This window comes from Octodon degus, unplaced genomic scaffold (genome assembly GCF_000260255.1).
Source record: "Octodon degus isolate 3935 unplaced genomic scaffold, OctDeg1.0 scaffold00035, whole genome shotgun sequence".
Lineage (NCBI taxonomy): Eukaryota > Metazoa > Chordata > Mammalia > Rodentia > Octodontidae > Octodon > Octodon degus.
Window position 1 is genome coordinate 13,730,552 of NW_004524611.1, and position 23,144 is coordinate 13,753,695.

General features: G+C 49.8%; 1 protein-coding gene and 1 long non-coding RNA gene across 5 annotated transcripts in view; one reads left to right on the forward strand and one right to left on the reverse strand.

The window, feature by feature from the left end:
* LOC111816590 overlaps positions 1-14,836 on the forward strand; it is a 17,514-nt gene extending 2,678 nt beyond the window's left edge. Inside the window, exons 2-3 of the long non-coding RNA XR_002820948.1 lie at positions 13,660-13,666; positions 14,826-14,836. This is a non-coding gene — a long non-coding RNA (uncharacterized LOC111816590). The remainder of the gene's footprint in view (positions 1-13,659; positions 13,667-14,825) is intronic.
* Positions 7-23,144, reverse strand: part of Hip1 (huntingtin interacting protein 1) — a 154,776-nt gene continuing 131,638 nt past the window's right edge. For 3 of the 4 annotated variants that reach the window (XM_004630442.2, XM_023714415.1, XM_023714414.1), the window contains exons 10-32: positions 21,776-21,851; positions 21,525-21,665; positions 21,078-21,175; positions 20,090-20,162; positions 18,122-18,305; positions 17,559-17,647; positions 17,095-17,211; positions 15,791-15,892; positions 15,434-15,577; positions 14,868-15,003; positions 13,578-13,664; positions 13,277-13,384; positions 13,060-13,196; positions 10,314-10,424; positions 9,474-9,532; positions 9,095-9,188; positions 7,070-7,170; positions 6,735-6,840; positions 5,892-6,015; positions 5,045-5,106; positions 1,759-1,867; positions 1,069-1,148; positions 7-422 (exon numbers count right to left, since the gene is read on the reverse strand). In XM_004630442.2, coding sequence (XP_004630499.1) covers positions 1,096-1,148; positions 1,759-1,867; positions 5,045-5,106; positions 5,892-6,015; positions 6,735-6,840; positions 7,070-7,170; positions 9,095-9,188; positions 9,474-9,532; positions 10,314-10,424; positions 13,060-13,196; positions 13,277-13,384; positions 13,578-13,664; positions 14,868-15,003; positions 15,434-15,577; positions 15,791-15,892; positions 17,095-17,211; positions 17,559-17,647; positions 18,122-18,305; positions 20,090-20,162; positions 21,078-21,175; positions 21,525-21,665; positions 21,776-21,851 — 2,311 coding nt within the window. In that variant the 3' untranslated portion in view covers positions 7-422; positions 1,069-1,095. The remainder of the gene's footprint in view (positions 423-1,068; positions 1,149-1,758; positions 1,868-5,044; positions 5,107-5,891; positions 6,016-6,734; positions 6,841-7,069; positions 7,171-9,094; positions 9,189-9,473; positions 9,533-10,313; positions 10,425-13,059; positions 13,197-13,276; positions 13,385-13,577; positions 13,665-14,867; positions 15,004-15,433; positions 15,578-15,790; positions 15,893-17,094; positions 17,212-17,558; positions 17,648-18,121; positions 18,306-20,089; positions 20,163-21,077; positions 21,176-21,524; positions 21,666-21,775; positions 21,852-23,144) is intronic. The other variant, XM_023714413.1, reaches the window with a different exon arrangement.

Below are 23,144 nucleotides of genomic sequence, written 5' to 3' on the forward strand. Positions count from 1 at the left end.
GTGTTCCACCGGTGCCCAGCGTGAGGAAGGAAAGGCACTCACTCTGCTTCGGCCTTCTGAGGAGAGCTGTCACCTGCCCCTGGCGAGCACTCACTCAGTGGGGCGCTCGGGGAGGAGGCCGAGTTGGAGCACCAGGGGGAAGCCTGAGCAGTACCGTGGTTGTGTGGTGTGGGCCCGGGGGCTCGGAGCTCCAGGGAGAGTGGGCTGTGTGAGCTAAACTTCCAAACCTAAAACCAAGAGACTCGAATGACCACCGTAAGAAGCAGTGAGAATCCATGGAACTGCAAAGGAAGGGGAGAGCTGCCTTGCTGTTCTCAGCCTGGATGCCCCCGTGGTCCTGGCTGCACTCCGGGAGCGTCCTGGCTTGGAGTCCACCAGTCCTCGATGCTTGGAAATTTGTGCAAATGATGAAACGGAAAAGACTGCAGAAAAAGGAACAGAAAAAGAATAACATACTTCCTTCCAAGCTCTCAACAGCAATAGGACCAAGAGACCTCTCTAAGAAGGACACTGATTGCATGGAATAAAACAGTGGCCAGACCGGCTGGCGTCCTCCCTGTTGAATGGTCCTGTTGCCCTCTTTGGACTCATGGGCAGTCCACATGGACATAAGGAAGACAGGAATAGAAAGAATCCCAATCATGAGTTCAAACACAGGTTGTCCCTGAGAACGGAGGTTTTTTTTTTTTTTTTAATTTTATGTATTTGGCACTGGGTCTCGCTGTGCAGCTCAGACTCGTAGTGATTCTCCTGTTTCAGCCTCCCCAGTGCTGGGCTTATAGGCATGTGCCACCATTTCTAGTCTTGGTGGCCAGCTCATTGAGCCTGGGGCAGGGCCAGCACAGCATGTGGTACTGGGCATCGAATCCAGATCCTTGTGCTTGCCTAGGCAGGTGCTCAGACCACTGAGCTATCTCTGCAGCCCACTGAGGAGGAAGTCTTTGCAGGGTTGTGCAGGTCCTTTAGTTTGGTCAGTGGCTGCCACTGGGACCCCAAGGAGCTGTCATAAAGCTGGACGGGGACACACACACATACACTCACACACACACATGGGGAATGAGGACTTACATTGACGTATGGCACGTTAGCTCGCCTCTAGTCTTTTTCAGGGACTGCTTCTTGCAGCGTAGGTGGAGCTGCTCCTGTTCCTCAAAGACAACGAAAACTTACGTCACTTGGCATTTCACGCACGCACGCATTCCCTGAGCCAAGACACACGCCACCATCCCGGGCTCTAACATATGAAGCTACATTCCTGGTTCTGACCCAGCCGGCCAAGTTGACCATGTGGGAAATAGCACACAGACAGAGGGTGACGGTGCTCTCGGAGCTGCGGGTCCTGCTCACCCCACGCTGCCCCCTGAGCCTTCATATTCTGACCACTATATTGGGCTCTAACAGCCCATCACTGGCTCTGGACAGAAACTTGTATTTTGCTTGCCCCTGGCTGCCTGATCCCCACTGACCACTAATTGTGGGCCGGCCAGGGACTAAATGTGTGGGGTGCCCACCCCCCTGCTGGCCCGCAGGGACACAGCAGTGAGTGAGCGGAGTCCACCAGTCAGTGCCGACAGCACAGGCTTCTAGCTCACCACAGTTTGCCCAGGCTTTAGGCTTCAAGGGTATTTACAAAGGGAAACAGGCTCTAGGAGAAGAGGAGAAGCGACTACAGTCTCTTGTTCTGTCACATGAGAGGGGAGACTCTGGCCATGCGGCTGCCCCCTTTGGTGACACCGCCGGTCCTCAGGGGCAGCTTACCTTCTTCCCAGCCCTCAGCAACACCAGCAAGCTCGTAGTGCTTTTTCCTCAGCTCTCCCAGTTTTTGACGCTCCTTCTGTAGCTCATTTTCCAGCTCCAGCACCCTGACCTGATCGAAAGGAAGCAGAGGTTCCTTAGATCGGCACTCGGAGGCCTGCCTCACTGGGGCTTAACCCTGCTCCTCTGTGCTCTCCTTTTCTTCTTCCTTCCTTCCTTTCCCGGAGCTCACGCAGTCCAGTCCTCAGCTTCGCCTCTGCTCTGCTTCCCTGTTCTTTCCCTCACCTGTGACCTCCACCGGAAAGGGAAGAAGCCTTATGGCCGACACCTCCAAGCAAGGCGAGCCCATCTTCCGGTCCTCCGCAGACACAGCCCACAGCTCCTGGTTCAGCCTACTTCCGTTATGCCTGCTGGGCTCCAGCCTAGCTGGGACACTTCTCTTTCGATCTCCCAGACCCTGGAAGTCCAGGGAGGAAGAACTATGATGCTTCTGGTGTCTCTGAGGTTATTGGTGCTTAGGAAAAGGCACAGACCATCTTACTAAAGGAAGGGCTGCTTCTTGAATTAATAAAATTAATTAATTTTATTAATAAAATTGATCAATTTTTTAAATTCAAGAAATATTTGCTGAATGCCTATGACGGACCCCAAGCTTTGCTACGATGCTGGAGACCAGAGAAGAATGCAAGATAAGGTTTGGGTTTACTGTGTGGAGAGGAAGAAACAAATGAACAAGAGAATTTCAGAGGAAAGAAAGTAACAGGGCGACATGATAAAGACTAAGGGTGGCCAGCCACCGGCACTCTGGAAGTCACTTTAAGCTGAAATTAACAGGACCAAAGGAGCACAGCTGTTTGGAGAGGTGGGGAGGTATATTCCAGGCAGAAGAAAGAGCAAGCGCAAAGGTCCAGTGGCGGGAATGGGCCGGAGGTGTTGGAAGGATGTGTGAAGGTGTCCCAGGGAGGGCATGCTGTGAGATGATGCTGAGAAATAGCCAGCACCACTCTACTTGCCTCTAGCCCAGGGCTGATAGAAGTCTGAGTGTTATTCTAGTCAAGGGGAAGCTATGGGAAGGACTGAAGCAGGGAGGTAACATGGCGACTTTTATATCATTAAAAACTTGTGGAAGATTAATGAGCTGTAATAGGTCAAGAGTGGAAGCAAACTAGTAGCCTTAGAGCTGTGGTTCCTCGTTTCTCAACTAAGCCATCACAAGAAATGCAAAACACCCACGGAAGGACAGTGCCTCCCCACTCGGCCCACCTTCCACTAACAGCTGGATGCACCCCTGCAGCACTGCAGTCCTACCGCATGAGCTGGGGCCACTGAGGCAGACACTCCAATGTGACAGTTACGGGTAGATGGACAAGGGTGGTGCAGGCAGGGGAGGAGACTGAAGGAGTGGACGCCCTAAAGCTAAGGCTTGGAGACTGAGAGTTGACAGGACTTGCAGATGGACTGGATGCAGAGGGTGAGGCAGGAGGGGAAGCAGAGATGACTCCAGACGGGTAGCAGGGGTGCCAGGGATGAGATGGAACAAGGAAGGCAAGGACACTCTCGGGGCACGTTCCACTTGGACACTGAGTGGAGTCAACAAATAGTTGGGAGGGTGGGGAGTTCAAGGGGAAGATTCAGGCCAGGGGGAAGCATCAGGGTTTTGTCAGCACATAGAAGGTATTTACAGTCAAGGACTATACGGAGCCACTAGGTAACAGTTCTGTTACGATTTATTAATTTTGTTCTTGTACTGGGATCAAACCCAGGGTTCTTGTGTGTGTTAGGTAAATGCTGTAATACTAAGCTACATCTCAGCCCTTTTCTGAATTTTTGAGACAGGGTCTCAGTAAAATGCCCAGTTGGCCTCAAACTTACAAGGCCCCTGGCATGAGCAGCTGGATTAAGGCATGGCCCACTGTATCTAGTGTCTTTCAGTGTTTAGAGAGAAATCTGACCACATGACTTATACAAGATGCTAAGTGAACCACCCGAAAAGCTTTAACAACCCAACTTAGATCTTAATCTAAAACTGATGAAAAGGATAGCAGAGTTTTTAAGAATCCCACTGATTGCTGTGTTGCATGGCCTGGCTTTACTGAACCAGGGAGATAAATGGCATTGTCTTTGAATTACCATTGAGTTTTATTTTCATTTATTTATTTTTGTTGTTGTTGGCTTCTGTTTATGTTTTCCAATTTCCAGTTTTCAACTATAAAGGTCATACACATTTTGTATCAGAAGTGTTACGGTTTGTGTCTGTGTGTCCCCCCAAAGCCTCACTGGGTGTCCTCCCAAAGCCTCATTGGGGTGGGCTTCTAGAATTTTTGATTAACTCATGAAATGCTGGGATTATAGTTGTGAGCGCTGCTGGGATTATGCGTGTGAGTGGTGCGCCTGCCCTGGGGCAGACAGCCTGAATGCAGTAAAAAAAAAAAAAAAAAGGGAGAGGCTTGCCTCTGCCTCTGCTACTGCTGTTCCCTTTTTTGTTCTAGCTGCTTTGTTGCTTTCTGCCACCATGAACTGTTGCCCTCTGCCCTGTGCCACCCTGCCTTGGAGCCAGCTGATTATGGACTGAAACCTCCACAAACCGTGAGCTAAATAAACCTTTCCTTCCTTAGTTCTAGGTGTTGGGAATTTTGTCCTACCAACGAAAGAAAATTAGCTGAGACAAGATTTTTAAAAATATCTATAGGAATGTGGCAGGTCATAAGGGCATAGTGAAGTGGCTGAGTAACTGGACATGACCTGTCACATGTGGAACAGTGGCAGGATGGCCTGGATCTCATGTCAGATGGGGGTATAACCATCGGCCTCGAGACCACTGTCATCTTTCTCTTGCAGTGGCCCTCTTGGTGTGCTGAGTGTACTTTCTTTTCCATACTCCCCCTCCTCCCCACCACCTACTTTTAGCTTTGATAAATATAAAAATGTTCTTTAGTTTTCTTTGAACAGGACAAGAGCCTAGAAAGGACCCCTAGGAACTCCAGCACTAGGTGACAGTAAGACTATGAAGTACCAGTCTGTGGGCTGCCAGGAGATCCCTAAACGTGAAGAGGAACCAATCCAAGACGAGTGGGCACGAGTTCAGGTTCTGATCTTTGCTAATCACCTCTTCCATCTCCAGCGAGTCTTGCAACATGATTAACATTCAGCCTTGGGCTAGCCAGTAAGAACATCTGGCTCATTTCCCTCCAACTTTCTTGGTCTCTCTGACTCCTCTCCCTGGAATAATACTTGGGGCTGATGTCTATGCAGTGGAGATCTCTAGAATCAGTCAGTGATGGGCTCTCACCTGGGAATCCATCTCTTGGCGCTTGATCTGGGTTAGTGTCATGCTTGAGAAGTCCATATGGTCTGCAAGGATGGAAATAAGTTTTTGTTGGGGCTAGGGAGATGGCTCAGTAAAACAGGCGCTTAAACTGGCAAGAGCAAGGGCCTGAGTTCAATCCCTGGTTACGCCAAAAAAAAAAAAAGTTTTTGTCAAATAATATCCCTGGCTGATGTCCCTGGCTGATGTCCCCTAGGCAATGCCAATGCTTTGTAGGAGTGTGGGCCTACCACGCGCTAGCACGTACATAGAAGACACCAAGGGATGGAAAGGAGGGATGACGGGAGTGACCGGTATACGTCTTCTCCAAAGGGCAACCAGCTTGTAGATTTTCCTCATAGCTCTTTCTTCTTCTTTCTTTTTTCTTAGTGATTTTGGTACAGGGTCTCACTAGCAGCTTGGACTTGCAGTGATCCTTCTGTTTTCAGCCTCCCTAGCGTTGGACTCGGTTGCTGGCTCAGTGTGCTCTGGGGGTGGGGCCAGTGCAGCATGTGGTGCTGGGGATCAAACTCGGGTCCCTGTGCTTGCCTAAGCAGGCGCTTAGTCTACTCAGCTATCCATCAGCCATTGTAGCTATTTCTTTGAAAATCTACTTAAGGGGCTATCATAGTAGCAATGTAAACATGGTATTCCACCTTTGGAGAAAATGAGAATAGATGTAAAAAAACAAAAAGAGCATTTAGAAATAGTATATGTGCTGCTGAAGCAAGCACAGCATTTAGAAATAGAAACATTGGAAATTGGGACCATGGGGTTAAATATATAGTGGCTCAACATGGTGGAGGAGAAAAACAGTATTCTAGAAAGCTACCTGTCTCTTCGATCTGTGATTTGCCCGAAATGGTGGAGGCTACCACCCCTGCTGTGGCCTGGTTCACTCCCCGAGAGGCCTGCTGTAGTCGGGCAAGGTTGGGGCTGTCCTTATCAGCTTTCACCTGCCAGGACAAAGTGGATTTGGGGTCACACATCTGTAGCAGCAAGGACTGCACCAAGCAATCGGTCTGATGGTTCTTGACAAGTAAGTGAGACCCCCTGTTGTTATCAATCAATTTCTTAAAACCTGCTGTCTGTGGAGTCTTCTCCCAGCACGCCTGTAATCTAAACAATCCTTTCCTGGCTTGTGGGCTTGGTGGCCCCAAATTCTAGCTTTCTCACTTCAATCACCAGGTGCAGTTGTGAAAAGCAATCTGAGACAACAAAAAGATACGAACAAATGAACCCTCACTGGGTGAGGGGTGTGAGAGCTATAAAAAGATTTTGGTTACAAACTTTGCACAGGGTTGGCAGGGATACTGGCTCAGGTTTGGAGACTAAAAACATGGGTTACACGGACTCTCAGCCATGGCAGGTGGCCCCTCTTCCATGCCAACCGGAGCCTATCTAAGTGCTCCTTGATGCTGGGATTACTACTTAAGAGATCCTAGAAGGTCCCAACAAAAGCAGGGAGCCACAGGCACACAGGTGGAAACCTGGGGGAGGGGGCCTTGGTGGCAGAGATTAGGTTAGAAGAGGGCGGTATGGGACCCTACGGCAGAATTTGGGCCCCAAGGTACCAAATCATGGATAATCACCTATCCCTGGGGTCAACTCCATCATCCAAGGACTCTAACTTAGCCAGGCCTTAGAGCACCCTGGAAGCCCGGCACAGTCTTACCTTAGATGCGGCCACAAGCTGGGCCGTGCTAGCAGCAATTTCATGGGAACACACCAGTAGCTCCTCAAATTTCCCTCTGCCTTGGACCACTAGGTCAGCAGCATCCCTGACAGTTAGGAGAGGACAGACAAGGTCATAAGCAGCTGTGCCCTTACCCCCTACCCCATGGCCCTGGCTGGACAGGGAGGGTAGTCTGCCCACCCTGCCCATGTTCGCCTCACACAAAGCAAGGTCCCTTTCCAACTTTCAGTCCCACTGACTTTCTCCCTCAGCTCTTCTCTGGGGTGGGTCAATGGCATGGGGGTTGGGAGGAGGACTTGGATCTAGACGCTTACACCATGATGGTGGCTCCCCAGCCCACAGCTTTGGAGGCTGAGATGAGTCCTTCTGTCCACCGAGAGTTCTTGGCGTAAAACTCCTTAGGGGATGCAGTTCCCTGTACAAGTGATAAATAGTAACAGCTGTTACTTTATTGAGTGCCTACAACATACCAGAGACTCTGTATGTAATCTTAGAGCCCTCACTATCATGTTGAGAGAAAGCATTGTCATGCCCATTTTATAGATAAGACCACAGGATTGTAGCCCCGCAGGTCAATAAAGCCGGCCCTCCTTGGTGAGCTACCTGTATCTGTGAGTACCACCTGGGCGTGGGGGCGCGTGCCTGTGATCCCAGCACTCAGAGGCTGAGGCAGGAGGATCACTGCTCAAGTCCAAGGCCAGTCTAAACTATAAAGCGAGACCTTATTTTAAAAGCAAAAGAGTAAAGTATGATTTAGGCAGGCAAAAATCTTCCTACTGTCATACAGGACATAAGTAGGAATATATCATGGGCTCCCGGACTCCCAATGCCTGTTTGTTGCTATAGCTGGCACTTCGTGTTCCACATCTAGAGATTCAACCACCAGTGGACTGAAAATAACCAGGGGGCCAAGGGTGCAGTTCAGTGGCAGAGCGCTTGCTCAGCACGCATGAGGCCGTGATCAATGCCCAGCACCGCGGAGCAGGGGCAGAGAATCCTGTCTGTACCACATGTGGAGTGCTCTCTGGGTGTGTTCCCTGGTGCTCACACTGCATTCAGTACAAGTGCAGACGATGAAGTACACAGAAGGTGTGCACAGGTTAGATGCGAGCACCCTTGTACGTGAGGGGCTTTGGCATCCGCAGGGGGTCCTAGAACCACTTCACTGAGGGTGCTGAGGGGCGGCTGTTTGATAGATGAATAAAAGGCACAAATGATGGCCCGAGAGGGTCTGGCTGTGCTCCACGATTTGTCAAAAGATAGTACACAGTGGCTAATTGTTAAAAATGACTCCTAGTTGGATTTAAGAACTGTCTACGCTTGGGAAGTGTCCGACAATCTGCAGATAAACCTCACCAGCCCACCTGCCCACAGTGTGGACAGCAAACAGCCCCAGGCGGCAGTGAGCAGGTGGGCTGCTTTGTCTGGGCTGCAATCCCTTACATAAGTCCTCAGCCTCCCAGGGGGCAACAGGCCAAAGTGGCAGAGTGGACAAGAGGCCAATGCAGGGGCTCTGTGAATAAATGACAAGCCCACTCTGTTGCTGTGGGAAGTCAGTACGGCCAGCCCTCTGTCTTCACGGGCTACCTCTGCCTGTGAGCAGGTAGTCCTGGAGCAAAAATATTTTTAGTTTTTAAAAATTTTTGATTGATTTGTTGATTGACTGACACAGGGTCTTGCTATGTAGCCCTGAGTGACCTCAAAACTCATTGCAATCCTTGGGCTTCAGCTTCCCAAGTGCAGAGATCACAGGTGTGTGCCACCAAGCCTGTCCCAAAAATGTTAAGAGAGCAAAAAAACTGTATCTGTACAGAATTTTTCTTGCTATTATTCATGAAATACTACAATGTAACAACTTTTCTCAAAGTGTTTACACTACAGTAGGTACTAGAAATCAGCTGGAAGTGATCTGTCCTCTACAGGAGGATGTGTGTAGATTCTGTGCAAACTCCATGCTGTTCTGTAAGAGGGACAACAGCATCTGCACGTTTCAGTATCCACAGGGGTCTGGGGCCAATCCCCCAAGGGACGTGAGGGACAGCACTGGGTCTGCTCTTTAGGTCTGCCCAATTTCCCGAAGTTCCCATGTGCTCCTTGGAGGCCCACATTACAGCAGAAATGGGGCTCCACAGCAGGTCTCCCTGGGGAGCACGAGTCACAGCCAAGGCTAGAAGCTGTAGCTGGTTGCCCTTGAAAGCCAGCACAGCCCCACCTCATGCCCCCGCATCTGATGCCCATGGGTACAGCAGCTATGCCCTCATGGATTGAGGAAAAACCGGTGGCAGAGGAGCCACTGTCGACAGCTGAGCACCCTGTCTTCTGGCCTACACCCTGCTCACCCTGCCGCTCTCCACAATCTCCCTCTGGAGATCCTTTGATGCCACAATCAGGACCTGGATGGCTTGCATCAGGCTGGTACAGGAGCCAAGGATCCTGTGCAAACAACAAATGAGTCTGAGACACAGAGACCAAGAATAAACAGGATGACTCCCTCCCTCACTTTAACACCAAGGCAAATGTGGGAGGGGGCTGAGAGGCTAGGAAGGTGCTGGGATTGCTAGAACGGTCCAGGGTGAAGCCCACGGCCAGTGAGGAGAAGACTGATGGGAAACCTTTGTCTTAGGGAATGGCTCAGCCACGACTCCTGGCTGCATTTCCCCATAATGCAGCAGGGCATCAGCCACCACCAGGAACACTGCTGTTGTGGCTCAGACTGACCTTTCGTTCACCTCCAGCTTGACGCCTGTGTCTCCTGCTCTGGATTTGCTGAGCATTTCCTGTTTTTAAAAAAGCACAGTTTCTATCTAAATGCAACACTAGTGCCAGCAACCCGTCAATGTCTTATTGCATTCCAGGTCCAACCTTCTGTGTGTGCTGGCAAACTCAAGTCTAATCGCCGCACCCATGAGCTTGTGCAGGTCAGAGAGAGCTCAGGGCTCCTGTCTGTCCAGCAGAAAGACAGCCACAGGAGATCACTTTGCAATCAGCGGAGGTCCTAACCTTCAGACACCCAAGTGCAGAGAGAGCTGAGTGTGGTCACCCCAGGCCAAAAGGGGCAGCTGCTATCGGCTCCCAGAGGTGGGTGATCCTACCATGATAGCTGTGGTCTGGATCTGAGGTTTCCACCAAAGGAGTGACACGTGACCTTTGCAGGGGTGCCCACTCAGCTTTCTCTGAGATTAATTACTATTGAGTAGGGCTGCAATTCAATGTCACTAGGCTAGGCTCATGATTATTGCCACCCTAAAGAAAAATCTGATATCTGGGATGAAAAGCTGAGCAAGAATATAAATTATATAAGCCATGTAACTAATAAGCTGTCAGCCTGGAACTTGAACGCGGGCTGGTCTGACACCAAAGTATCTGACCTTTGGGGAAACTGCTCAGCTTCCTTTAACGAGGATCCCCCTTGCTTCTAGCCCTCCTGGATGCAGTGGGTTTGGTGTGGGTTGTTTTTCAGGGGCCACTGTAGCCTCATGCCTAAGATGTGTCTAACAGGCAAGGCTGTTCCAGGACGGCTACAACAGTACCACTTGTGAAGATCCGACAGAATCTTACCTCGATCCGGGCTGTGGCAGCTTCAATGGCAGCTGAAGTGGCAGTCATCTCCTTGTCCACGAGGTCTCCCAGCTCTTCCTGCTTGATATCCAGGCCCCTGGGCAGCAGCTCCTATGAACAGCATTACAAAGGCTGTAGCGACTCTCGGCAGGGTAGTCATCTTTACAGGACACCTGACGTGGGAACCTTTTAGGAAACCACCAGTCCTAATCCCTATGTTTTTATTTTATTTTATTTTATTTTTTTATTTTAGGGAAGGGTCTACAGAGTATTCAGGGTCTCACTATTAGATTAGACTTGTAGTGATCCCCCTGTTTACAGCCTCCCAAGAGCTGGGATTACAGGTGTGCGCCGCCACGTCCAATCTCAATTGCTGTCTCAGCGCACTCCGGCTAACCCTATATTTGTACAGTATCAACTCATTTGCTAGATAGAAGTATTCTTTCTTTCTATCTATCTATCTATCTATCTATCTATCTATCTATCTATCTATTGAGGCAGGGTCTTGCTATGTAGTGAAGGGTGTTCTTGAATTCACTTATGGAGCCCAGGCTGGCTTTGAACTCACAGTGATCCTCTTGCCTCACTCTCTAGTGTGCTGGGATTACAGGCATGTGCTACCATGTGCAGCATAGGTGGAAGTATCTTAAAACCTTCTCAAATGCAAATGTATCTCTCAAGCAGTATGACCCAGCAACTACTCCTATCTTGTTGTAGAGACAGGAAACCAAAGCTCAGAGAGGGAGAGTGTCCTGACCACAGTTATGCTGCTAATACAATAGCAGAGCAGAGATTTGACCTCAGGTCTGAAGGAATGATGCAAAACTACAAAACAGATGTCACATGTGCTTGTTTGTTTGCAGTACTGGGGGTTAAACAAGGGTCTCTGCGCTGAGCTACACCCCAACCTTTTGATTGATTGATTGATTGATTGATTGATTTATTGCGGAACCAGGGATTGAACTCATGTCCTTGCACTTGCTAGCCAAGCGCTTATTCTATGAGCCATCTCCCTGGTCCAACCTTTTGAAGTTTTGAGGCAGGGTTTTACTAAATTCCTAGCCGCCCTGGCTAGAATTGAACTCACAGTCTTCCGGCCTCTGCCTCCTTTTTGGTGTTTAAGCCACAAGGGAGTAGCTGTGGTAGAGACTGATTGCAGTGTGTCATTTATAGAATAATTTTTAGTACATGGGTTTTTTTGTTTGTTTGTTTGTTTTAAATTTATGTATTTGTTACAGGGTCTCACTGTGCAGCTCAGACTCATAGTTATCCTCCTGTCTCAACCTCCCCAGCACTGGGATTACAGGTGTGCACCACCGTGCCCGGACTTCATAGCTGGCTCAGTGTACCCCGGGGGTGGGGCCGGAGCCCAGGCTAGGAAGAGTGCCAGGGATCGAACCCCAGTCCCTGAGCTTGCTTAAGCAGGCGCTTAGTCTGCTGAGCTATCTCACTGGCCCTAGAAAAATTTTTAAAATTTAAACATTCACTATGTTTTATGATCAGCCCTTGTAATCAAACATGCACAGCAATTTGATAAGTAAAAACTTGATGGTATATCCTTCTTCACTTTATTCACAGGCTCTGATATGGTGTGACTTCAGCCTCCTCCCCAAAGTCAAATTGATCATGAAAGGGAACCATTTTGCATGGATTCAGGACATTGAGGCAGCTACTACAGTGCAACCAAAGACCCTCACAAAAGAGGCTCCAGAAGTACTTCAGAGTGTGGCAAAAAAGATGGGATTGGGGCTGGGGAGATAGCTCAGTAGAATAAGCACTTCCCTGGCAGGCACAAGGGCCTGAGTTCAATCCCCAGTTCTGCAAACAAACAAACAAACAAAAAAACCCAGAAAAAAAATGATGGGATCAGGTGCTGGAAGCAAGGAGGAGTATTTTGACAGGGACTCAAGGTAATGTGTTGTAGTTTAATAAATTTTTGAAAATGTAAATATTCCCTACATTTGGTGATCGTCAAACAAGAAACACAGTCAAATCTGTTTTTGGGAAGAGAGCAGGGGATAGAAGCCAGGGGTAGAAAACTACATGGGGGGAAGTGGGTCCAAACGAGAGGGCCAAGGGCAGAACCCAGTGGGAGAGCCTGCCTAGCACAAGGCCCTGGGTTTGACTCCAGTACTGAAAAAGCAAAGCCAAAGAAAGATTCAGAGCCCAGCTGGGAGATGAAAGGAGATTTTACTGTGGCCCTGGTGTCATCCTTCCCTGAATTTTCTATATTTTAGGAATGAATTACATGTTATCTTCCATTTTACTCTTTTTTTTTTTTTTTTTTTGAGACAGGGTTCCACTAAGGGGCCCAAGTTGGCCTCAGACTCCTCAGCATGCCATGTAGCTGGGATCACAGGCATGTTCCTCTATAATAAGATTATGTATTATAATCTTAAAATAGATTTCTATTACTTCTTTACTCTGAGTATAAAATGGTTGCCTTTCTTCTTTTTCTTTCCTGTTGGGTTCATGTATTTTTGTCCCTATCCTAACCCAATTCCTGGTAGACTGGATGTATCCACAATAGAACGAACAAATACGTGCACTATTGTGCCCACTGGAGGTATCACCTACCCAACCAGCTACTAACACTCAGGGACAGGAAAGCCGCGTGTCCCCTCCTCACGCAGTGCTGGCCGCACAGCGCCTTCCCAGGTACAGCCAGTGAGTCACACTGGCGGGAAGGCCCTCAGAGGCCGACTTTCCCAGCTCTCCCCCGAGGCCCAAGTGCAGAAGGAAATACCTCGCCAATGGCCTTGATCCTGCTCAGGCAGCTCCTTATGGCAGTGCTGTCAGTGTTCTCGAGGGGGGCTTCTTCCTCCAGGGAAGCCAGGTAGGCGAGGGTTTCCCTGCCGTACTCCTTGCACGCCTCGGTCAGCGCTGAAAACAGGGTGACGGAGATGTTTAAAGGCCTCCTGCTTCTCCGGCTTTCAGGGCAGTCCCCGAACCCTGATACTCACAGTCTGCACGCTCTGGTGGGGCCCTGAGGCTGGTGCTGCTCCCATGAGCAATGGTGTCACTGGTCAGGTGGCCGAGCAGCATGACAGAGTGCAGAAGGTCACTTATTTCTGCCAGCAGTGGGAAGAAATGTTTCTCAGGCCAGGGTGAGGGTGTTAATTTCAGACCCTCCGCTTCCCCGCTTTTGGAGTCACATACACCCCTTTCCTGGCGTGTAGGGACCTGTCACTGTCCCCACACTGCAGCATTTTTGAACCCGCCTGGCTGCCACTAGTGACAATGTCTATCTTTCCACCTTCTCACCTTCTGGGCAGGCCAGATGCTGGCTCCGACTCTTTTCCAGTTGCTCGATGCAGCTGGAAACAGACTTGACCTTGGCGAGAAGGTGCTCTGTGAGAGGGAAGACAGGGCGAAGTCAGAGCAAGGGTTCTCAGGGCTCGCGCCCATCCCCATGGAGGAGGCTGGACAGACAGGCTGCCCAGCCTTGCAGGAGCTGCCCTGGGCCAAGGGAAGAGTGGGAAGGAAGACTGTGGCACACTGCTTCCGACGCGAAGTACTACACGGAGAAGCCACCTCTGAGCCGATCTCGGCCTCAGCATCGCGCTGGGAACGTGGTGCTAGTGCAGGATTCGCCTCTGTCCTCTCACGCTGGCCACTGCATGAATCCCGCAGAGTCCTCGAAGGCACTCTGGGTCTCTCTGCTCTTGGGGCACGACTGGCTCCTTTTGGCCCTATACCACTGGCAGCCGTGGTCACAGATCCATGGAGGCCACACAGCTCAGGAGCTGAAAGCGCATTCCAGGGGTGGCTGATGGTGGGGTGGCTGATGGTTCTGCTGTTCTCACTGGGCTATGTGACCTCAGGCTAGCTGTGTCTCCCTGCTCATCTGAAAGCAGGAGAATGACAGGACTTCCTCATGGGGACATTGTGAAGGTGAGCTGCGCCAGGACACGTCCATGCAGGTGCTTACAGTAGAACACGGCATGTGGGAAGTCTCAATATAAGTCAAGTGTCTTTATTTATTTATTTATTTATTTTTACTTACTCATCTATTATATATAGGACAGGTTGCTGAGGATGAAACCCAGGGCCTTTGCATCAGCAAAAATTTTTATTAAATTATTAAAAAATAAAATTTTTATTACAGGGGATTACAGGTGTGGGCCACTATGCTTGGAACAGGTTTTTAAAAAATTGCTTCCCATCTCCATTTTTCTCCACTAATTTACACCTCTCTTTTTTTCCTTCCAACAGTAGGGATTGAACCTCAGGATACTAAGGTGCTTCCTAGTCCTTTTCATATTTTGAGAAAGGGTCTAAACTGCCCAGGGTAGGCTTGAGCTCGAGATCTCCTGCCTCAGCCTCCCAAATGCTAGGATCACAGGTGTGTGCACTGCGCCCAGATCTCTGTTCTTCAAAGCCTCATTGGAATCCTGGGGCTCCCTCCATCAAGAGGGCATTTGGCACACCCCTTCCCCACGACTGTCTCTGTACAGATAGATGGTCCTGCTTAGTAGGCCACTACGGGGACCCAGTGCCACCAGGCAACAGCAGGCTGTGAGGATATGACCCGCAGCTGGGAGGGGATGGTACCTGTGGACCCTGCGCAGCTGATGAGCGTGGGCTCCTCCAGCTGGCTCAGTGCCTCCTGCACCATGCGCTCCACAACCTTCCTGGACCGCAGTAGCAGCGCCTTCCGCTGGTCCTTGGCAAGCTGGCACATAGACTCCTAGAACAGCCCAGGGAGGTAAGAGTCTGTCCCAGGCCGGATACTGAGCCCAAGTAACACCCCCTGGGAACTTGCTAGCAGCTCAAGGCTCTTGGCTCAGGCTGTCATGAAAGAGGTCCAAACCAGTGAGCGTGAAACTCAACAGAACGCTTGACTATAGGCCACAGGTGTGTGTAAGGGACCCCAGGAGGCTGTGCATGGGGTCATGAGGACTCATTTTCCACACCTGCAGACAATCCCAAGTGCACTCCTCCTCTAAATGAAAAGAGACGCTTTGCCTTTGCTCAATGGCTGGCACTAGGGGCTGTGCCTGGACAGGGCCCTGGAACCAGGCTGACGGCCCTGACCTGCTGTGCCACCCCTGCCTCCACACACACCAGCCCCCACGGGAGTCGGAGTTGCTCAGCCTGAGTGAGCGTCCTGCACTTGCCTGTGCGCTGGCCAGTTGGAGCTGGGAGCACTCCAGCTGCTCTCGAAGGGCCAACAGTTCCTCCTCGCGACCCGCCACCATGCTCGTCAAGCTGTCCCGCTCCTTTTCTAGCTCAGTGACCTGCGCTGTGCATTTTGCTTCTGTCTGTAATGGTGATAGCATGGGGGAGAGAGAGACGCTGGGAGAACCACTCCTCCCGCCCACAGGTCCAAACCCTCCTCTTGGCACCAAGGAGCAGAGGGTGACAATTCCTCCCCCTGCTGTCTTCACTGCCTGGTGCTCACAGGGAGACAGACTAGGCCACAGGCAGACGCTGGAGGCTGGGGAGCCCGATGTTCGAGAGCGGGCCGGGCTCACCTGGGCAGAAGTTTCCAGGTTGCCATGCAGGAGCTGCAGCTCCTGCCTGCTGGTGGCGAGCTCCTGCTTCAAGCTCTCTAGAACTTCCTGCTGTTCCTGGGTCTGGAAAAGCAGCAGAGGAAGAAGGCTCTGAGCAGGGTGACGGCTGGGGGAGGAAGGAATACCAAGGTCCCCCAAACTGTGCTCTGCTGGATGAAGTTGAACCCCAGCAAAAGGATGGAAGGAGGCAATGCCCTAGACTGTACCAATGACTTTTCTCCCCCCAAAGGGGAATGTTAAGGGAGAGCCCACAGTACGGACCAAGGGCGAACTAGATCTATGATTTAGGCATCCCAACACCTGGAATGCTAGGATTTTGTTGTTGTTTTGTTTTTTTGAGACAGGATCTTACTATGTAGCTCAGGCTGGCCTGAAACTCGTGTATTTCCTGCTCAGTCAGCCTGGGGTTATAGGTGTGCACCACCCCATGGTTGCTGACTATAACACCTCACCATCTTTTTTTTTTTGGTACCAGGAATTGAACACATGACATTTCACTTGTCAGGTGGGTGCTACGCAGCTGAGCTATATCTCTAGCAACCTTGCCATCTTGAAAATTTCTTTTCTTTGATTTTGAAGTAGTTTTTCTCAGAGTGGGATACAATCCGTTTGGAATTCACTGCTAACACTAAAAATAGCTGAAATGGGCTGGTGAGATGGCTCAGTGGTCTAAAGCACCTACTTAGAACAAGCTAAGCTAAGCAAAGCACAGGGACCACGGTTCAATCCCCCAGCACCACATGCCAGCCAGCCCCGCCCCCTGGTGGGCTGAACTGGCCACACACACACTAAATAGATAAATCAATAAATATTTAAAAAAAAATAAAAATAGCTGAAATGGAAGAGAAACTCTCTCAAAGCATTCAATAGGAAGGGTAATTATTACTTGGTGAAATGTTTACTTCCCATAGGTAGATGATGTATTCTTCATTCTGGGTCACAGAGGAAAGTGCAAATGTCATTCCTCAAAGTCTCAGACACTCAGTCTTATCCATTAGACATCTCTTGCTCCACCATGAACCCTCCCATCACCTGCCAATCCTACAGCCACGCAATGGTGTTCTCTTGTCTATAAATCTTTGTAGATACACATTCTCCTCTAGCTTTCTCTTCCTCAAGCCTTGCTCTGGGAAGCTTGTGCTGATGAGCGCCATTCTTCTTGGCTTCATCTCTTGGCTCCATGGCTCAGGACCATGGAGCAGATGACAAAGTCCTTTCAAAGACCACCTTCACCCCATCTCACAAGTGCTTCTCCTTCCGCTCACCTTCCGCTGGGCCTGGTCACTGATGCGCTCAAAGGAATCTTGGAGCTCCTTTTTTTCTCGCTCCAAATCTGCCTGGGCTTGCCTGGCCATGGAGACCTGCTTGGTCACCTCTGCATTCTGTAAGGAAGAACAGCATCTTGGGTTGGTGTCACTCAGGCTCACAGCATATCTTCCTCCTAGAACCAGTGACCCCATTCAGACTGAGAGTGCCCAGGAGTTGGACACATCAATGCAATGACCTTCCTATCCACAGGGATGCTGGAATCTCACCATGACCTTCAGATATTGCACTGTAGTATTTACAAAAATAACAAAGATGGTGGATGATCCTAAGAGGGGTTGGGCACCTAAGATAGAGCTCAAGATATGTAAGGCAAAGGGGCTTGTAGAGCTGGGATTCCCAAGAAACAGAGTGTTGCTATCTCCCCTGTGGTGCTGGATGGTGAGAGGAGTTGTGGTCCTACCTTCCGCAGCAGGTCGGCATGGTTCTGAACCAGCTCGCTGTACTTCTCCTTGAGCTTGCTATACCGCTGCTCATTGGCCTGGGCCTTTCCTGCATTGTCAAGGACTGAGGTGAGGCATCACCCTGGCTGGGACCCTCTACCCTCCTCCTTCCAGTAAGGACACAGACCTTCTCCCTCCAAACTCCTGCTTACAGAGACTTCTCTGAGAAATCATCTTTAAAAAACAACAAAAAGAATTCACCTGACTAAAGTCCTTCCTGTAACTTGTATCTCCTCAGTATTTCTCTGTAGGACATTCCTGTCATTGGGGTTTTGGCTGCTCTAAGGTGATTATTCTCCTCAGGGCCTTGTCCCAATTCCTTCCTCTCTGGGTGCCCCCCCACCCCCACCCCAGGGAAGCCACCCCTTCATCACCTCTAGTTCCTGTCACTGTAGACCCAGTAGTCTCTGCAACCCTTAAGTCTGTCCCTTTGCCTAGTGACAGGGGCTGGCATCCCTGGCAGCGCTTTCTTGTCCTGACCCTGCCTGGACCCTCCCCTCAGGCACAACGTGACCCCTCTCACTCTCTATCTCTGTCAGGCTCCGCTGCGCCTTCTCCGTGTCTTCCCGCTGCTTCTTGAGCTCGTCTAGCTCTGCCCTGAGGAACTCGCAGTCATCGGCCGCCTGCCGGCCCAGGTGCTGCTGCTCAGCCAGCTCGGCCTCCAGCTCACTCACACGGCCCTTCAGTTGCAGCATGGCCCGCTGGCTCTGTGGGAAGGACCCAGGGGAGTGGTCTATGCCAGTCGTGGACTGGGGCATCGGGCAGGATGGTGGTACTGACCAAATATAGTTGGCTGCAGTATCTGTGAATCCCTTAGCCATGGACTCAACCAACCACATCATATTAGGTATAAGTGATCTGCAGGTATTCTGAACTCTAAGGGAGGATGTGTCAAGGTTCTATGTAAATGCTGTGCCATAGTAGAGGACCCGAGTATTCTTAGGTTTTGAATATCTACGGTGTGTCCTGAACCAGTCCCCTATAGACACTGAGGGATGGCTATAAATACAAAGTTTTCCTAATCAGCCAGCACTCAAGGCCTTATGAGAGCTGAGCCTTCTGGTTATTTCAGACCACACACTCATCACCAACAGAGGCTTGTGGCAGAGGATTCTGGTCTCAGTTATAGTAGCCTGAGGGTAGCGCTGAGTGAGCTTGGAAGAGGGGAGGATCCTGGGCCTGCCCCAAGGGTCAAGTCCTCTGACCAGATGGCACTGAGGCACAGGCATATTTGAATTATAATCAACATATATAGTTAATATTTAAATTAAAAAAATGTATTACAGTCAAAGACGCATTGCCTTAATCCCCCTTGCCTCAAGCTCACTCATCTCATCACTCTTACCGCTTTAGGGAATAGTTCTGGAAATCTACTTGTGTCTTTTAGGGGTCACTGTTGCTGTCTAGCATCACCGAAAGGAAAGACAGGCTTGGGAAATCTTAGTGGTGCGTCCTCCTCCACCTTACCTGCCAGACCTGGCACCATGAGACTCTGGCTCTTTCCCCAAATCAAAACCATCATGGGAGGGAAACATTTTTAATTGCTTAGGGACTCACGGCAGCCACAGGAATGCAACTAAAGACATGAAGGAGTCCTCCCAGAACTGCTTCAGAAAGCTAAAAGAGTGACGAGATTGGTGTGTTCGAAGCAAGGGGAAGAATTCTAGGGGGATTCATAGCAAAGTGTTTTTTACTATATAAAGTAAAATGCAAAACAATGCTGGGGCTGGTGAGATGGCTCAGTGGTCTAAAGCACCTACTTAGAACAAGCTCAGCTAAAGCACAGGGACCCGGGTTCAATCCCCCAGCACCACATGCCAGCCAGCCCCGCCCCCTGGTGGGCTGAGCTGGCCACACACACATACACACACACAAATAAAAAAAATTAAAAAAAAAAAAAATAAATAAAACAATGCTGTATTTTTCCAATCACACATCATATAGAGCACCCAAGGCAACAAACAGCCTCCCCACTCCCAAACTAAATTCTTTGTAAGGCCAAGTGAGAAAAACTTGTCTTTGGGAGTGTAGCCCTGGGCAGGTAGTGACTGTGGCTGCCAGGGACACCAGCACCCAGCCTAGCTCCTGTCCATGGTGACATGACATGAAAATGAATTCTATATTTTATGTATTTGGTACAGGGTCTCACTATGTATCTCAGACTCCTAGTGATCCTCCTATTTTCAGTCTCCCTAGCACTGGGATGACAAGCCTAAATCATCACACCTGGTCTCATTGGCCGGCTCAGTGAGCGAGGCCCCGTGTGGTGCCAGGGATCGAACCTTGGTCCCTGCGCTTGGACCTAGGCAGGCACTTAGTCCACTGAGCTATCTCACTAGCTCAATTTGAAATGATCTAATGGAGACCACAGGAGGCTCTTTTGGTGTTGGCATTTCTACTAACTAAACTGCCCTGGATGTGTCTGCAAGATACAACTCGAAGGTTAAAACCTATCCCGTGCTGGTGAAGCAGAGGACAGCCCAGCGCACACCTCAGTCTTCACGCTTTCCAGCTGGGCTCTCAGCGCACTGATCTCTCTGTACAGTCGCTCGATGAGGTGGTCCCTGGGGAGAGAAGGGGAGTGCGTTCGCTTCCACTGTGTGCTGCCCTTCACCTTCTCAATGTGAGCTGGGAGACTGGGTGACGAAGTTAAAAGCCAGTGCTCCTTTGGGGATGATGCTTCAACACTATAAATTGTACCCATGACCCTCTGTATCTGTAAATTTTGTTTTTTTTAACTGATATTTATTTATTTGGCAGAAGTGGGGATTGAACTCAGGCCCGTGCGCTTGCCAGAGAAGCGCTTATTCCACTGAGCCATCTCCCCGGCCCATGTAAATTCTTTATCTGTGCATTCAACTAGCTGCAAACTGGAAACATTTGGGGAAAATGTCAGATAGCATAACAACTATGTATACAGTGCTGGCATTGTGTTAGATATTATTAGTCATTTAGGGATGATCTGAAGCATTGAGGGTGAGCCTAAGTTCTGTGCAAGTGGAATCTAATTTTGTATAAGGGATTTGGGGTCCTGGATCCAATCTCCCCTTGGATACTGAGGGACAACTTCTTTCCTGTTACCTAATCTAATACCCACAGGTATGTCACCATCATTGATCTTCTGGAATTAAAGGGACTAATGTTTGAGGGTCAAGACATTCTTTACCTAATATGAGGAACTCCTCTTATTCTAAGTGTCCCAAGGCAGACTGTGGCTTAACACGTTCCTGGCAGTTTGAGCCACCTGAGCTACCTGCGTGAACTGTCCATAGCCAGCTTGTACCACTGGTGGTACAAATGGACCTAATTACTTTTGAGTCTTTTCATTAATCAAATTAATAAAAAGCCACCCAATAAGACAGTCAGACATGTACCACCAGTGGTTCAAGCTCCCCAGCAATGAAACATTCAAATCATTATCTTGTTGTGGACACGGTAACAATTCCTGCACCATGTGCTTGAACCCAGGTTGGACTCACTTTTCATCCTTGTTCACGCCATTTTGACTGTTGAAATTGAAGGGATCGCTGCTGAATGAGCTGCCGAAGATGTCATCAAACTTGTTATCAAATAAATTCTGCAGGGACCAGAAAGGAGGAAGAGCAAGTCAGAGACACAGAAAATTCTACAAGGGGTCAGATGAGCAATGTGTAAGAATGGTCCTTCTCTTGATTTTGGTGCATATCCATCTGTGATCTCTCCATTCATGCTTGGCTAAGACAAGACTGAATGAAGCTGGGTGCAGAGCTGTGTGTCTATAGTCCCAGCTATGTGGAAGGCTGAGGCAGAAGGATCGAGTAAGCCCAGTAGGTCTAGGCCAGCCTAGACAATGCAATGAGATCCACCAAAAAGGGCTGAGACTCCTGAATCCTCTGCCCTGTACTTGGGGCAATGGGAAGGGCACTTTCTTTCCCAAAGGCTCTCACCTGCTGGGAGGCATCCATGTCCATGAGGTCATCCTTCTCCAAGACTGGCTCGCTGTCAGGGGACGAGGCCTCCACTGGGATCACCACCACAGGACTGATGTGTTCCGACAGGGCTGAGGCTCGCAGGAAGTTGGGTGGGTTCTGAAGAGGGGGGGACACATCCTGAGCCGCGGCTCACCTGCCAAGCCCTACAGCCTTCCATAGAGGAGCTGGAGACTCTGCAGTGCCCAGGTATGGCCAGGCACACTCACCTCAGGCAGCTGGGGAATCTGAATAAGTCGCTTGAAGTACTGCAGGTTGCTGGAACGGAGGAACAGATCCTTCAGCCTGTGGGTGGAGAAGGGCCTCAGGGTGCTGGGTGTTTTCAGCAGCTTTACCAGCTCAAAGTTATAGGTGTCAAGGAGATGCCCTCCATGGTGCCAGAATTCAATTATGATGTTATAGACAAAGGTCACTTATAGCCAGTCATGTTACCCAGTGGTGAGGAAAGAGTAATTCATGATCCCAAAACAAATGTCTCATTGCTGTGGTTATACACCCATGTCTGGCAGACACGTCCCCCTGTGCGAGCCTGACTTAGAGGAACATCACGAGAAGCTGATGATCTCAGAGGATAGGCCACAAGAGAGGGAAGGGGAGGGAGCTAAATTACCAAGGTAGAGCTCTCCTCAAGGAATCCATCTGGCTTTCTAGCTATACGTTCTCTCTCCAGTCGACCACAGGTTTCTGGAGGGCAGGGGCTGAGCCCTGCAGAGCTCTATTTTCCAAAGGACCTGGCATGGAGGAGTTCCTCTGATCAGCTTTTGTTTGGGGGTTGGAGATTGGATCCAGGGCCTCAAGTATGTTAGGTGAGCACGCTCCTGCTACATATATAATCCTCTCAGCCCTCGCCAAGATACTTCTTTTCTCATTCAGATCTCTCTTCCTAATCAAAATACCGAAAACCAAAACATGTGAGTACCCAGAGTGATATATTCTGAGACAGGATTATGGATCCCAACAGCAGCAACTACCCAGTGGCAACACAGACTTTTCTCCAGCTTAGCCCCGAGAACTAAGCCTTTGGGACATCATTACAGTCTTTCACATCCCAAGGACAAGACTTAGCGATGTCCCCACGATGTCACTGCTGCTTTCTCTCAATTCAATGACAGGGAGGCCTCAGAGAGCAGCCACTTCTGTATAGAAGAAAGAGCTAGGCAGCTATTCATAGGAGATGTTTTCATATGCTAGAAAAAAACCAAAGGGAAGAAAACCAGCTGACCACACATCCCGTCTCCCTGGGCGGAAGCCAACAGTAATAAGCTCTAGTGCTTTTGCAAGCTACCGGAATTTCACATTCCAGGAAATCAGCCCCAGGGCCTGTCTCCTAGGATTTAGTAAGTCATTTATTATCGACTATGTACCAGGCTTTCCCAGTGGAATGAGGCAGCCGGGAGGCTTGTTCAACCCTGAGCTGCTGCTTACTCTGGGGAACCAGCGAGAAGAGTAAAAGTGCAGGGTTGAGGAGATGTGGGCAAGAGTGAAGAAATTAGCAGGAGAAACCACAGTGAGTGCCAACATCCACCCACAGTGACAAGTCAGATGCCCTCTGCAGCTTCCCACTCCATTCCTCCCGCC